This window comes from Castanea sativa, chromosome 6, assembly GCF_040712315.1.
Source record: "Castanea sativa cultivar Marrone di Chiusa Pesio chromosome 6, ASM4071231v1".
Taxonomy (NCBI): domain Eukaryota; kingdom Viridiplantae; phylum Streptophyta; class Magnoliopsida; order Fagales; family Fagaceae; genus Castanea; species Castanea sativa.
In genome coordinates, this window is record NC_134018.1 from 16431656 (window position 1) to 16446589 (window position 14934).

Genomic DNA, 14934 nt, shown 5'->3' on the forward strand with positions numbered 1-14934 from the left:
TAGGATGGACGAATATTTTGGGCCAAGAGGAAGCGCTTAGTCTCACCCTTTACAAAATAGTACCTGGTCCATTAAATTTCTCTCTCTGTCTCTGTTCATCCTATATTAGGGTAGATAGTAGTTCTCCTCCCACACACACAAGCCAGTCTCTCTTCTTGCAGCCATGGTCAATTGATAAAACAGGGGATCTTTCTCAAGATTTTACATGGAGTGCTCATCATCAAACCATGGAGGTATGTGACTTCTTTACAATAACATCTTAATATGCTGTGATTTCAGAAAGTGTATTTGGGCCATTTCTAACATCTAATACATAACACCTTCCCCAGGTAAAGGAAGTACATAGCTTATATAAACTTTTAGCCCAACCCAAAGTGCATCCACCAACCATACAGCTTTTGAATATTGACATCAAAAATCAAAATCATCATGATTTGGTTTTGGTGAAGTTAACAAAGCCGTATAGAGCCGGAGTCTATCTTCTCCCATTGAAGAACACCGAGACACCGGCCTTCTAGGCCTTATGAATGACAAAGAGGTTAGCGTTAACCGGTGCTTATACCTCCTCCAAGCCAATTGAATTGCCACTGCTGCCCAAGTTCTCCATCCAGGTGAATAATATCTAGCACTCCTCTTAACCTTCTCATTCACAAATGTGTACCGAAAATGTTGCGTAACATATTTCACATCATCGGCTTCGAGGCCAAATGCTTCAGTAGTTTCAAGAGTGACTAATGTTGATGAAGACGGTGGTAGTCTTTCTATAAAGGGTCTTCTCAGGCACCATGAAAGAAGCTCATCCCCACTGAAGTTTCCAGGGCCTAACATACAGCAACTTTTAAGCCCATCTCTGAGCACTTGACTGCTTTGTAAGTGACCCCTTACTACAAATAGCATTCTTTGAACTGGGTCGCCCTCTCTTGTTATCTACAAGAAACTTAAAAGAGTTAGCTATCTTATCTTATCTACAACAATGTTCCTAGGGAACTGAACTTTAAGCTTCCAATTCTTGTTTTAATTTTTATGCATTTTAGTAGATTAATACTGAAATGCAAAACTCTAAAATGAATTTGGAACTTACTGTTTCTCCCTTGGTGAATATGAGGGACTTCACTCGGTCACAAATGTTCTCTAGGACCAGATCATCCATGTGCTGGAACAATGGCACCTGAAACACAATTAAGGAATTTATCACTTATGCTCTTTAGGACATTTAAACCATTACCTTATTTTTTTTCTTTACTCTTCTGCTTCCTTTTATTTTTTATTTTTAATGCGTAAGGACCAAGATTCTGTTAGTTTTTCTCAGCAAAAAAAAAAAGATTCTGTTAGTTTTGCCAACGGCTCATTTTAGTTGGGCCTTATTGGGCCACTCCCCACTGGTACACTAGAACGGCAAGAAATGTAATGCAAACCTGGGCTTGACGCAATTAAGTAATGAAAACCTTTAGGCCTTATGGACTTAGGGTAAAGAGTAGGAGTGTGCACAGATTGAGATGGGTTTTTCAATCCAACCGTTGTGTTGAAAAATTCTCAGCCCAACCTACCTGGATCAAGTTGGGTCGGGGGTTGCACATATATCTTTTATGGCTCATAAACAATTTTGACTTTATAAATTCTTTAAACACATTTTTAATAAAATTATTATAATATATATAATATGCTTAAATTATATGTGAATTTATTGAACTCGTTTAAGATTTGAAATGGATGAGTGCTTCTCAATTCTCATTGACATGATAAAAGATTAATTGATAATATAAAGAAATAGAATAAATTTATATGATTTTATATTTACCCTTGCCATGTCCCAAAATATTTTTCTGAGATACGTCTTGACTTTAAATCCAAAAGAAGAGCGATTTATAAAAAAAACTTAACTCATCTTTATTATCATGTAGAATTTTATGTTGTGTTTGGAATGGAAGGAAGAGGAGAGAAGGGATTGTTTTTCCATTGTTAGAGCGCCCACAGCAGTGGAGCTAAAATTTTAGCAATTTAGTTCCACAAAAAGTTACTTTATCGATTTTACCTACTCATTTTACAAAACATGCTGCAGCAGTAGATCTATTTTAGCTTTCAACACAATAAAATAATATAAACATCACAATAAAATAATATATCTACTACAATAAAATAATATATCCCACTACCAAAAAAATATTCAACCACAATTTAATTGGAAAGGTGAATAAATTTTTTTTTTTTTTTATAGCTCTCAGCTACAGTGCTCATGTATTGATACATGAGCATTGTAGCACTTTAGCTAAATCTTTTTGCTTTACCTCCACTGCTACAGGAGGATTTTTTGTGTTTGAGTGGAACTAAAATAGCTATATAGCTATTTAGCTCCACTGCTGCAATTGCTCTTAGGTTGACTAGAGAAAGAGAAAACAAAGCAAATGATATTCACTGGGCCCACCTTTTCTAATCCACCCAAATTGGGCAGAAAGGAAGAGAAAGGTGTAATGGGGAAGATTAGCCCCATTTTTTGACTTTTTATTGCTTTTAAAATTACAATTTTGCCTATTAGCCTTTTACTCACTTGTCCATTTAATGAGGGTAAAAAAGTATTTAAAAAAAACACACACACATATTTTTCTGCTTTTGCAAACCAAACAAATTAAAGGTAAACATTTTCTTCATTTTTCTTTTTCCTTACCCAAACATTTTCTTTTTCCTTTCTTTATCATTTCTTTTTTTCCTTAATCCTTTCTTTTCTTTTCTATTCCTCCATTTGCAACCAAACACTGTGATAATGGGAGACATTTGTTCCTAAGAATTGAAGAAAAAGAAAAAGTGGCTCATTTATCTATAAAAATATCTTCAAAATTATTTTATATTTTGAACGTGAGACTCGTTTTACTATCATTTTACACTTATTCTTCAAAAAATATCACACTCCTTAAAGAAGTCAAAAATTTTAATAGAAGAAAAACCACTTTCACTTTTTTATGTTTAGGATAGTTCACAATTCCTCATTTTAGCTTTGAAACCAATTAATTTCTCCCTCTATGTTTGGAAAATAAGCCAATACCTCCAATTTGTTATTTTATCAGTTAAATTTTACGAAATTTTTTGAAGAAATTATTAGTTGAACATCATAAGGAAGAGAAAAGAGTTGAAGATTGCACTATTGTTTTCTTATATTGCATTTATAATTATTGTAATTTCATTGGATTTAACAGAAAAAGTAACGGATTAGAAATATTTGTACATTTCCCAAATATAAAAGAAGAAATTGATTGATTTCAAAGATAAAGGTAGATATTGTGAACTTCTCCAAACATAGAGGGGGAAATATGTTTTTTCCCATTTTAATATAATATAATTGCTAGCTTTTGTGTGGTGAACTCCTCAAAGAACTTCAAAATTTAATGTATGTGCTAGATTTTGTGTGTTCCAAAAATGTTTTAGTTCAATTTTGGTTCAACTTTTGTGTAAGCTAATATTTTTTGAAAAGTTGTGTAAGCGAATATTAGGCTAGGTTGGTTTAATATAAAATGAGATATTATTATGTTTTTTGGAATTTTCTCAAGAAACATTAGCAACACGAAAGTAGACTCTGAAAATTCAATTGAAATATTTTGGTGTTGGAGATATTGATACGAAGTTACCTGTCTAACCAAGTCCAAGCACAAATGGTATTTGATATCCCTCCTAAGGCCCTCAGGGAGGTTCCGAATCATCTCACACTCATCAACACCACGCATTGCTGCCCATCGCTGCCGCTCATAGTTACGCACTCGTTGCCTGAATCCCTGAGGCAAGCGCCTCTTCTTCATCCACCACTCTACATTCCTCATTTTCAGTTGCATTGCTTGCTTCTTTGACGTAGTTGCGTGCAGAAACACCTGCATACATGTAAGGTTGTGCCGATGGTTATCAATTATCATCATAATCATCATAACCAAATAACTAGGTACTGATCGCTGCAGTGTGGTTCAACTCAATGGGTAAATAGTGAACTAACATTTCCCATTTTTACTCATACATAATTATCTTTATTCCCCATTGACACATAAATTTAAAGTCAACAAGTCATCGATTTTACCTACACCATGTTTATATATTGCTAATTCAATTAGGAAGTTGTAAAAGTCTGGTGAATCAATGGTATTATTCGATTTTTTCATAAAAACAAACATAAGTTTGAACTTTGAATCCCCCACCTCCTATTTATCATAAGGATAGAAGAGAAAAAAAAAATGTCTTATAATGTTATGATAAGGTGCCCTTCTTTTCAATGAATACGATAGAATTTGACAATATTTAAACAATATTTCCTCTTCACAAATGATGACATAATTTCAATTTAGAAGAGGTTTCTTGATAACCCATAGATTCAATGGATCTTCAATTGTTGTAAAATCTTTAAAAAAACGTTAATTAAATGATGTTCTAAGCTGACAATTCTATATAAATTTTTTTTTTTATATTTTTTGAATTAAGTTATATTTGGTATAGCTTTTTATTAATCCAATTAATAACTTCTTAATATTTTGGAAATCTTCCCTCTGGATTACAAGTCTGCTTTACTCCTAACATGTACATCAAATTTTATATTAATTAATGTTATTTATTACTCAATCAATAAGCTAATTTTTTGTCAAAATATTTAAAAAAATTAATATTTAATATTTTATAGATGAGATAATTATTGACATGATTATTATGGTATTTTACAAAAATAGAGGACATACACAAATAATTTATCTTCAAAAAATTACATACAATAGAAATTTATTAGATGATGCAACATCAATATAAAAACTATATAAAACGTACTGTGTAGTTAAACTTTCACATTACCTTGATATTTCCAATCAACATAGTCACCAAAAGAAGTCCACTAGTTAGAACGATGATATTGAAGACCACTTCTGACCATTCTGTGGTGCTTTCCAAGTTGCCAAAGGTGCTGCTCATAACGAAAAAAAATTATTTTAATGATTTCAAAGGTTGATTAGTTCACCATAATAAAAAATTTCAACAAATAAAAAAAAAGAAATGCTTTGAAAAAGTAAGCATTCTTGAAACAAGTTAATGTCTATCCTTAATTTGTGTCCACATATGGAAGCCACGCACGTAAGCCAAAAACACAGATGATTGGAGAGGCTAAAAAGCAATGCGCATAAGCCAAATCCTTAGGGTATAAAGTCATGATGATGCCACTATTTCAAGAAATGCTTGAAATAATCGATTATGCCCCATTTTTTGTCATGAAGCACATAAAACGTGAAATTATTATGTTCATAAAGAAATGAAATTAATAACAAGCTCCATCTTCACAAGCAAATCATGATTGAAAAGAAATTTAAAAAAGAAAAAGAAAAGACACATCACCTAGTACTTGCTATTGAAATAATAAAGCAAAATATAGTAGTAAAAGAAGGGGGCAAAAGAATAGTACCTAAGAGTCATTAGGCCCCAAAAGATAGGAAAAAGTATCTTCTCCAAGCGGCTATCATTTGTAACGAGTTGAACTGTCCATTGATAAGCTCCATAATCATAATCTGGGGAGTTTTCTAAGCATGCAGACCTTACTTGTTTGTTCTCTGCCCAAGCCACAGTAGCTCTATCGCTCACCATTCGTGTTGTTCCATAATATATAGGTTCTCTACAAGACAGTATTCTCAAACCACAACTGTTTGTTGCTCTGCATTGCACTTTCAGACACTTTGCAGCTCTTTGGATTCCTAACAAGTACCAACATGCTCCTGCAGCCTGGCACATATGGTTGAAGAACTTGAGCATGAGAGATCAACTTCTAATATTTAAAAATAACTAAATTAATTATCTGGGAATGAGTTTGATATAAGGAGTAGATACTCCAAAATTATAATATTTTAGTAAAAAAAACAATTTTTTTTTTTAAGATTTTGAGATAAACTATATGATTTGAACCCATGAATTTATCCCATAATAGTTGTACAGCACTACATGGTTCAAGATTATCAAATGGAGAAGTAGGTGCTACATCATGTTTCCTATGTTGTACTGTTACCTAAATTAATAGTAATGGACCACAATGATAAGACTAAATCATAAATTTCTCAACATATGCAGTTTCACACACATGAAGATTCTTAAGACATTGAATTATTTTTGCTTAGGCCATTGGACTGTAGTTCCTATTTTCAAGAGTTCAACAGAGAATAACTGCAAAATGACAATTGAATATCATATATATAACCTGTCTAGTGATTTTTTTTTTCCTTTTTCTTTTAAAAATAAGTAGACAATAGAGGAAGGAGATGTGAGGTTCATACTATAAACATAAAATATTACAAAAAATACATAACGGATGATTTTTTTTTTTAAGATAGGTAAATAATACTGAAGGGAGATGTGAGATTCATACTATAAACATAAAACAATACAAAAGATACATAACGGATGAGCTTTTAAACGGTTTGAACCCCTCTATGAATATTAAATATTGATTAGCCTTTCCATCAACCTTTTCGAATCAATACAAGACAATCTGCCCCGGTTGCTTAGGATAGAAGGTACACAATATTATTTGACTGTTGTGTTTAATTAACGCAATTTTTTTTCTAGGCAAGTCATAGCAAAGGGGAAACTGTTTCCCTTCACATGCATCACGATTGTCCGTCCCAATTGTACTTTTACCCCTTAAGAATCATTTATTTTTTGTCACTTTTGTTAGTGTCTTGTTTATCTTTTTTTTCCCTTTTTGTCGGTTGAATTGGCGTCTTCTTGTTTCTAGCTATAAAGAAAAATTGAAGCTCTATAAACAACAAATTTCAGAATTATTTATCTTTATTTATTTATTTTAAAGCAAAGATATCAATGTAATGCAAGTTATAAAAAAAAATATAAGTAAAAAAAAAAGTGTAGACACCAATTTTTTATTTATAACAGTTTGTTAAGATAGAAAGTTTTGATTGTCCACTAGTACTTTTATATGGATCCATTTACTAACATTATTTTTATTGTGTATCAATCATAACCTGTTATCACAATAGTAAAAAAAGAAATGTAAAAATTATTATGTTAAGTTTATTAAAGTAAATTCAAGTCTTACCTTTTGTGTTTTGATTAGTATTTGTCCAATATTCATGTTTTTATTTGATAAAGTTTAGTAAAAGTACAATTTTTTTTAATAATTATAAAAGGACAAAACTAATGAATGTTATTTTGTTAAAAATTAGAGGGAATGGGGGGATTTAAATGCATAAGAATATTCCCCTTAATCTTTAAGCAAAAGGCTAATCTAAATCTAATCAAAGACCCTATCAAAATAAATAAATAAATAAATCTAATCAAAGACATGGTCGATATTCCGTAAAATCTAAGCGCCAAAAAGCTTATTACTTTAACTAAAAGTAAGATACTGCACCTGATGAAAAGATCAACTTACATGCGAGGCAACAAAATATGCAATCAAGTTAAGGGCTATTCCCCACCAAACAGTTCCGAAAATATAGCCAGAGAGGTTTTGCATTCGACGCAAGAGACAGACTGAGTGGTAGATCTTTGGTAGATATTGGAACAGAAAGATGATTAAGAACACTGTCATCACGGTGGTAACGTCTCCTTTTTCCAGCAGAGAGGGAATCGCCACCCATAATACAAGCTGCAATATTGTTCATTATTTTGTTAGAAGTATGAAGCATATTAATATGTTTGAATCATGGGGTTGAAAGGCAGTGTGCCAAAACCATTGAAGGAATTTATCATCAAGTCTCTCCCTATTTCTTCTTCCTCTGCATCAACAAACACTACATATACATTTACTAGAAGTAAACACATACATATGCAGAAGAGCAAAATAATGAAGGACTAAGTATGTTATTAATTAGACTAAAAGTCTTCAATCTATACTTTTAAAGGAGATATTTAGGATTCAAATTAGAATTTAAGAGAATAATTTTAATTAACTTGAAATTTACAATCTTCTCAAAAAATAAAAATAAAAAAATCTTGAAATTTACCAGACTTATTTATTCAGGATTAAATTTTATCTGTAAATATAGATCTTCTAGTAATTTCCTGATACTCAGTACAAATTCTCTAAGAGTTCGTCCATTGTTTCCTTCAATGCACACACGATCACAAAAGACATTAAATAACTAGAGATAAATCATTTATGTTTAATTTTATAAATTGTGTTTCATTTTCTGCTAACAATTTTATATAAAATGAGAAGGTGTACGAGTGAAATTAAAAATAATTTCCTATTAAAAAGACTCACGCCCAAAACCACTTCAAACCAAGTAATTTTTAAAATATTACAAATTTTATTATAAAATGAAGTATCGACTTTCAAAAACACACCAAATAATTATATTATTCATTATATTTTGAGGTGGCAACAATAATATTTATTGTAATTAATGTTATTTTATAAATTTTTATAATAAGAGCTGTAATTTTATCACTTTTTTTTTCTATACACAACATTTAATCCTCATATATTTTAGTACTTTCATGTTTCCATTTTACCCTTGCTAAAAATGATTGAGGAAAAGTCACAGACACATCACATGTCTGACTGCACTGTAAGAGGGTTGTTCTGCATGGATAAAATAACTCATGTCACACACTTGTCATCCCCTCAAACACAAACACAGTCACTACCTTACAAAAAATATATATAAATATATATATATATATATATATATGATATATGTGGTGGTAACTAAAAATCCTACTTGTAATGAAATTTATTTACTTATTTAGACAATAACGACAGTAATAATGACGACAACGACAACGACAACGATATATTTTCATTATTGAACAAAGGGTGCACCTAACGAAAATTCTCACCTGTGGTAGAGGAAGAATCACAAAAAGATCAAACAAAAATCCCTTCTTGCCTTTCAAGTAGTGGAGAGCCACAGAGCGAGCATTGGTGTCTCTAAGCCCAGTTGTGCCTTCCACAGCGAAGGACCGCTTGGCCATCTTGAGATGCAACCACATGTTCCACACGTGCAAAGCGTCAGTCATGCAGCGTAGCACGGTGACTGTGATGGCGAACCACCCATCGATGAAGAGGCACATGCACGTGTCGCTTATAGAGAGAGCGTAGAAGAAGAGAGGGTCTACGAAGAGACCAGTGGCGCACACGAGGAGAAACACCCTGTTCCATTCTTGGACCCATTTGGCTCTTGGGTCCAAGACTTGTCCCCATGACCACCTTCCCCTCCGGCGAGACCCGAACATGAAGTACATGTTTTCACAGGCACCACGAGAGCCTTCTTTTTCAATTTCATCGTCATCTTCATCATCCACTTCGCTGTCTTCTGATTCTAATTCTTCTTCTTCTTCTTCTTCTTCACTATTGCTGTTGTCATCATCGGTCATGTGGTGCATGCGTGAAGCATGTGAGATTTCTTGCTCACTAGCCATGGAGAGAGGGTGTTTGGTTGGTGAGAAAGAGAGAGAGAGAGAGAGAGAGAGAGAGAGAGAGGGAGGTGGTTTTTTTTTATAAGGGAAATAATGGAATATTGAGCAGAGATTTTTAAAGTGTGGAATAGACTCAATAATTGGAGCGGAGAGGTGGAACCTGGCGAAGATAGGAAGTACTAGATAATGACAAAATTCTACTGAATGTACCAGATTGCCCTCCAATTTTGATCCAATCTGGCATTTTAATTTCCTACTTAACTTTATGATAAATTTATGGGTTGAACTTCAATGTCATTCTATATTTGAAAAGGTATTTACAGATTTTTTTTCATAGAATAATTCTAGGACACCAGCCTAACTGCACACGTAATTTACAATTTGCTGACTTATGTAATTGGGTTGGGGACATTTTTTTCTCATTATTGTAAAATTGATTGTAAGATTAAATTTGATTTTGTCATATATAAAATGTGTGGGCTAAAGGTTAAGAGAAATCTGATTAAGTTTGTCCATACGCGTACGGTTTGTCATGTCCACAATATTTTCACAACATTTTTACAACAAATCTTAAGTAGCAAGTTGTTACTAGTTGTTATTATTAAGGCAAAAAAGTAATCTTTCAAATTTGAACCAATAATAACTAGCCATCTATGATTTATTGTAAAAAAATAATATGCTTTTCATCTTCTTCTAATCTCATGGGGAGAAAAATTAAATCAACTATCTCCTGATAAATAGCAATATAACAATAACTAGGCCCACAATTAGTCGGATTTATGTCTCACTAAAATTTTAAAGGTAACTCTACCGTAAAGTTATTAGATCCTATCTATCCATTTTGGAATCAGTGGATTAAATTTTGCCACATCAATAGCATTTTAAAAAGTGTTGACTATCACCATTTTGATAACTATTTAAACTATTGATAATATGGCAATATGTTTAATGCACTAATCTGAAATGGAAGAATAGGATTTCAAAAAAGTCATGGTGGAGTTACCTTAAGAATGTTAGAGGATCTTAATACAGGATGTTGTCAAAATCACTAGAGTTCTTAGGGTAATTGGATCATGGAGTTCTTAATTATTATTTTTTAAAAATTTCCTTAGAACCCTATTTCATCATTGTGAAAATAATAAATTAAGATTTTTCTACATCAACAATAATTTAAATAATCATTTACTAACACTATTTTAGTACATATATGTTTAAAAAATTAATGACATGATAAAATCTAGATCACTTATATCACAATGAATAAAGTAGATTCTTGGTGAAGTTAAGCTAAGAACTAATTAAATTAATTGATTCCCATCCGAAATTGACATATATTTTAAACATCAACCTACTATACCTGCATACATTTTGTAACCAATTTCTACGGGAAAACCTTGTAAGCACACAAATGCATATTCACTGTGTATTCTTATGAATGGAAATTGTAAATGTAAATAAGAAATATAAAGGAAGAAAATGGAGGATGTTCACATTGGGGCAAACACAATTTGTAAAGACATAACTTCTTACTATATAGTATATGATATGATATTTGTTAAGAAAAAAGTGAGAAAGAAAGCAAAAAGAAAATTATTTACTTTTGTGTAGAGACATAACTTTTTACTGTATAGTATATGATATGATATTTGTTACTAATACCAAGAATTTCTATCTTATTTTCTTAAGAAACTTTCATACTTATAAACACTAAACTTCAATTTTGGTATTAAACTTTGGGATTATTTTTAGTTTGGTCATTGATGTGAGAAAATATTTTGAGTCGTTAGTAATATGCAGGGTCGCCCCAGCGTTTCAAAGGCCTAAGGTGAAATCTTCAAATGGGGCATTTATGTTATCACTTAAATAATATTTAACTAGTATTTTACAAACTGGTGTTGTAATGAATGTGGTCAATGGCATGAGGCTTACAAAAATACTAGAAATATTATAAAATTTACAACATGTGAATTACAAAGATATATCACCAATCACAAATATTCATTTAAAAATGCATTCAATAGTTTGTTGAAATGAGTCCAAATCTTCTGTCTCACTTTTCTTGCTCCACTCTATACTCCACCAATAAAAACTTGCCACGTGTTCACCTAATTAATTAAATACTACTATTAATTAATAAAGGTAGAATTAATAAGTCAATAATGATAGTATTTAATTAATTAGGTGAACACGTGACAAGTTTTTATTGGTGGAGTATAGAGTGGAGCAAAAAAAGTGAAACAGAAGATTTGGACTCTGTTGAAATCTACCTATCATATTCATTGTCATATTAAATTATAAAAATTATGAAGACCACCATGCACCTTTGGTGCAGTGATTACTCCACAGGTATAAGTTCTTATGGAGTATAGGGGGCAATGATTGAGATTTAAGTCTCTAAAAGATAGTTTCGCACACAAATACATTTAGATTAGGCTAAAGTAGAATTTTTATCTTATAGAAAAATAATTAAATAAATAAAAGTTATGTAGTAAAATTTATAGTATTTTTAACATTTTCCTATTTGAATTATTTTTGATTAGTAACACGTCTATTTGTAAGATCTATTTATTTAAATTCGTCTTATCTCTATCTCTACATTACTTAATTCTTTGAGTCTTCTTAATAGTCAAAAAAAAAATGTAAACTAAAATGTTTTAATATCTTCCAAAAATATTTATATAAATAAATAAATAAATTTGCCCCCAAATTTGGAGCCTTCTCTAGTAATGGGGCCCTAGGCAATGGCCTAATTGGCCTAAGCCTAGGGCCGACCCTGGTAATATGATCGTTGAGTGTCGTATAAGTGGTACTCATTAAGTTATGTCATCCATATAATGGCAAGTGTCACCAAATTATTAACAAAAATGGACAAAAGGCTAATATGAAAAGAAATCAAATTTGAAAAATAAAAATAAAAATTTTGAAACTTAAATGACGTAAATAAAAATAACTCCAATTTTTGGAGGGAAAAAAATGTACCTTAGTTTATTTTGTAACAATAAATTTTATACATCTGTTAAAGTTAATTCAAAATCAATATTGCAAATATATATAGGGATATTATAATATAGAGCATAGTTTTGGCCTACTATGGTTTGTAATACCAAATACCAGCTTGATTTTAAAGTTATCATATTAAATGTAACTCCAAACTATGTATTCTTATATACTATACATTGCATTCAATGTAATACATGGTTCAAAATAGTAAACATGTAGTTATTTGAATATTTAAGCCGTAGAGTCCAACCACTTTAATTATTCTTCTTCTTTTTTCTTCTCTTTTTGTATCATTTTTTTTATTGTTACTGTTTTAATAGAAACAATACAAGGTGTACATAAATTATAGACCAAAATGCAAATGACATCATTTAAGTTTGATTGAAATTCATTTCAGTTCTTTAACTTTACTTTTGTTCAATTGAGTCATTTAAGTTTTAAATTTATTCAATTCAGACTTTTTTTTCTAATTTCATTAAATAATTGCTATTAAAAGAATATTTTCTCACATGAAAAAAATCTATAAAATTAATAAAAATATTTATTAGATTTTTTAGATGAGAAATTTTTTTATAAAAAATTATTTTTTTTCATTATTTAATTGCATACTTACGGAATATTTTTTTAAAATGAGAGAAAAACCTAAATGAATAAATTTGAAAATTAAAGAACTCAATTGAACGAAAATAAAATTAAATGACTGAATGAATTTCAGTCAAACTTAGATGGTGCAATTTACATTTTAATCTAAATTATATTTTCGTAATATATATATATATATATATATATATATATATATATATATATATATATATATAATCAATTTCATCTCTTGAGTTAGTATTAATTTATCACACATTTTTGACAAGATACTTTACTTTAAAGAAAGTAGGAAGTCCAAAGCCGTAGAGCAGTCCAGTTTGCTATGGAGATTGGCCTTCGGGACGTTGTCTTTGAGGGCGACTCAGCTGGAGTCATACAAGCTATTTCGAATGGGGGGCTGGCCTGTTGGTGTTTGGTCTTGTGATTGATGATCTTTTAGCTTCTTTTGATGTTCCTAATTAATTGAGTTCTTTTTGAGGGGAATTAATTGAGTTCTTCTTTTAATAAAATACAATGTTTGGTCTCTCCAAAAAAATTATATAAAAAAAATAAAAAATAAAAAGTCCACTAATTACCCTGTAGCTTAATATGGTCATTTTAATTAAGCAATAATAAAAAAAATTTAAATGAAAAACATAATAATAATAATAATCTATGTTAAATCGAAATATCCCACAAACTAAACCAATTAATCCAAAAAAATTTAAAAATTTCCCGGAACTTTTTCCGACAGTGAATGACTCGACGCAATATGAGTGGTGGAATGATTAGAATGTCTTCAAATCAAATGTATGCTGTGATAGGCAAGCTAAAAGTTGAACGGCGTAAAAAAAGCGAGTGTAGGCAGTCCAGTCTTATCAACACCTGTGCACTTTTAGTTCATCCTCCATAAAACGTAAGAGCTTTATGCTCAGCCGCTCCAGTCTTATTATCAAACTTTTGTTAACATATTCCTTTTAGATAGAGTTTTGATAACTTGCAGTAGCACCAATACCAAAATAAGTTTTTCACATGGTTATCACTGTGATTTTGACACTTTTCCACTGGCATGCATAGCTTTTCTTTTTTCTTTTTCTTAGAGAAAAAACTGGCATGCAATAGCTGAATATATACGTAGTCACTGGATTTTTTTTAATGAATATGTAGTCGCTGCATGCTCCAAAAAGGTAGGAAAGCACTTAATCATACGAACTAACAATTTTTCTCTCTAAAAAAAAAACAACTTTTTTTCTTTAAAAAAATTATAGATACAATATAATATTAGTTTAAGCTTTTGTTTCATAAAAAAATTTTTTTATCATCAAGTCAAGAGACCAATCAGTTTTTGTTTTAAGTCGAATTTAAACTCCAAATGTCTTGTTCAACAATAACAAATTTTACCAATTTAACTAACTAGAACCTACTATAAATAAACAAATTGAATATATAAAACTGTGTAAACTCAAAAATCCATCTTTATTACCCATAAATTTGAGGAAAATTAAGTACCAATTTCATAAATGTTGAAATTGCCTTATTGTGCGATTTTAGTATAGTTTATGTTTGTTACAATAGAAAACCTTATATGAAGATCATTTTTTTTGTATCTTACTTTGTTTGGTAGTACCAAAAAATAAAAATTGGTCAAAGAAAAACTATTTACTAACTTTCCTTATTTGACTTGTTATGAGAATGAGATAGAATTGTTTTACACTAAAATTATTTGAAAAACAATTATATCTCACATAAAATTAAATAAGAAAAAAAATAATTTGTCTTATCACTTATGCAAAGCTAAATAAGGGAAGTCAATTGATAGTTTTTTAACATATTTTAAAAGTGCCACCAAACATAGGAAAATTGGATAAAAATGGGATGTAAAACCCATATTTTACACCAGCTAATAAGAGATTGTTTCATCAGTTTTTTACTTAAAACTCAATATATCTTATCACACATAATAATATCTCACAA

General features: G+C 30.6%; 1 protein-coding gene across 1 annotated transcript; it reads right to left on the minus strand.

The window, feature by feature from the left end:
• Nucleotides 1–210: 210 nt before the first annotated feature.
• Nucleotides 211–9454, minus strand: LOC142641558 (cyclic nucleotide-gated ion channel 4). The gene is made up of 7 exons (XM_075816006.1): nucleotides 8800–9454; nucleotides 7388–7603; nucleotides 5414–5727; nucleotides 4813–4921; nucleotides 3618–3854; nucleotides 1082–1168; nucleotides 211–927 (listed from the first exon to the last, which is right to left on the minus strand). Exons 1-7 carry the CDS (start codon nucleotides 9379–9381, stop codon nucleotides 412–414), a joined length of 2061 nt encoding a protein of 686 aa, XP_075672121.1. The 5' UTR covers nucleotides 9382–9454; the 3' UTR covers nucleotides 211–411.
• Nucleotides 9455–14934: the final 5480 nt, after the last annotated feature.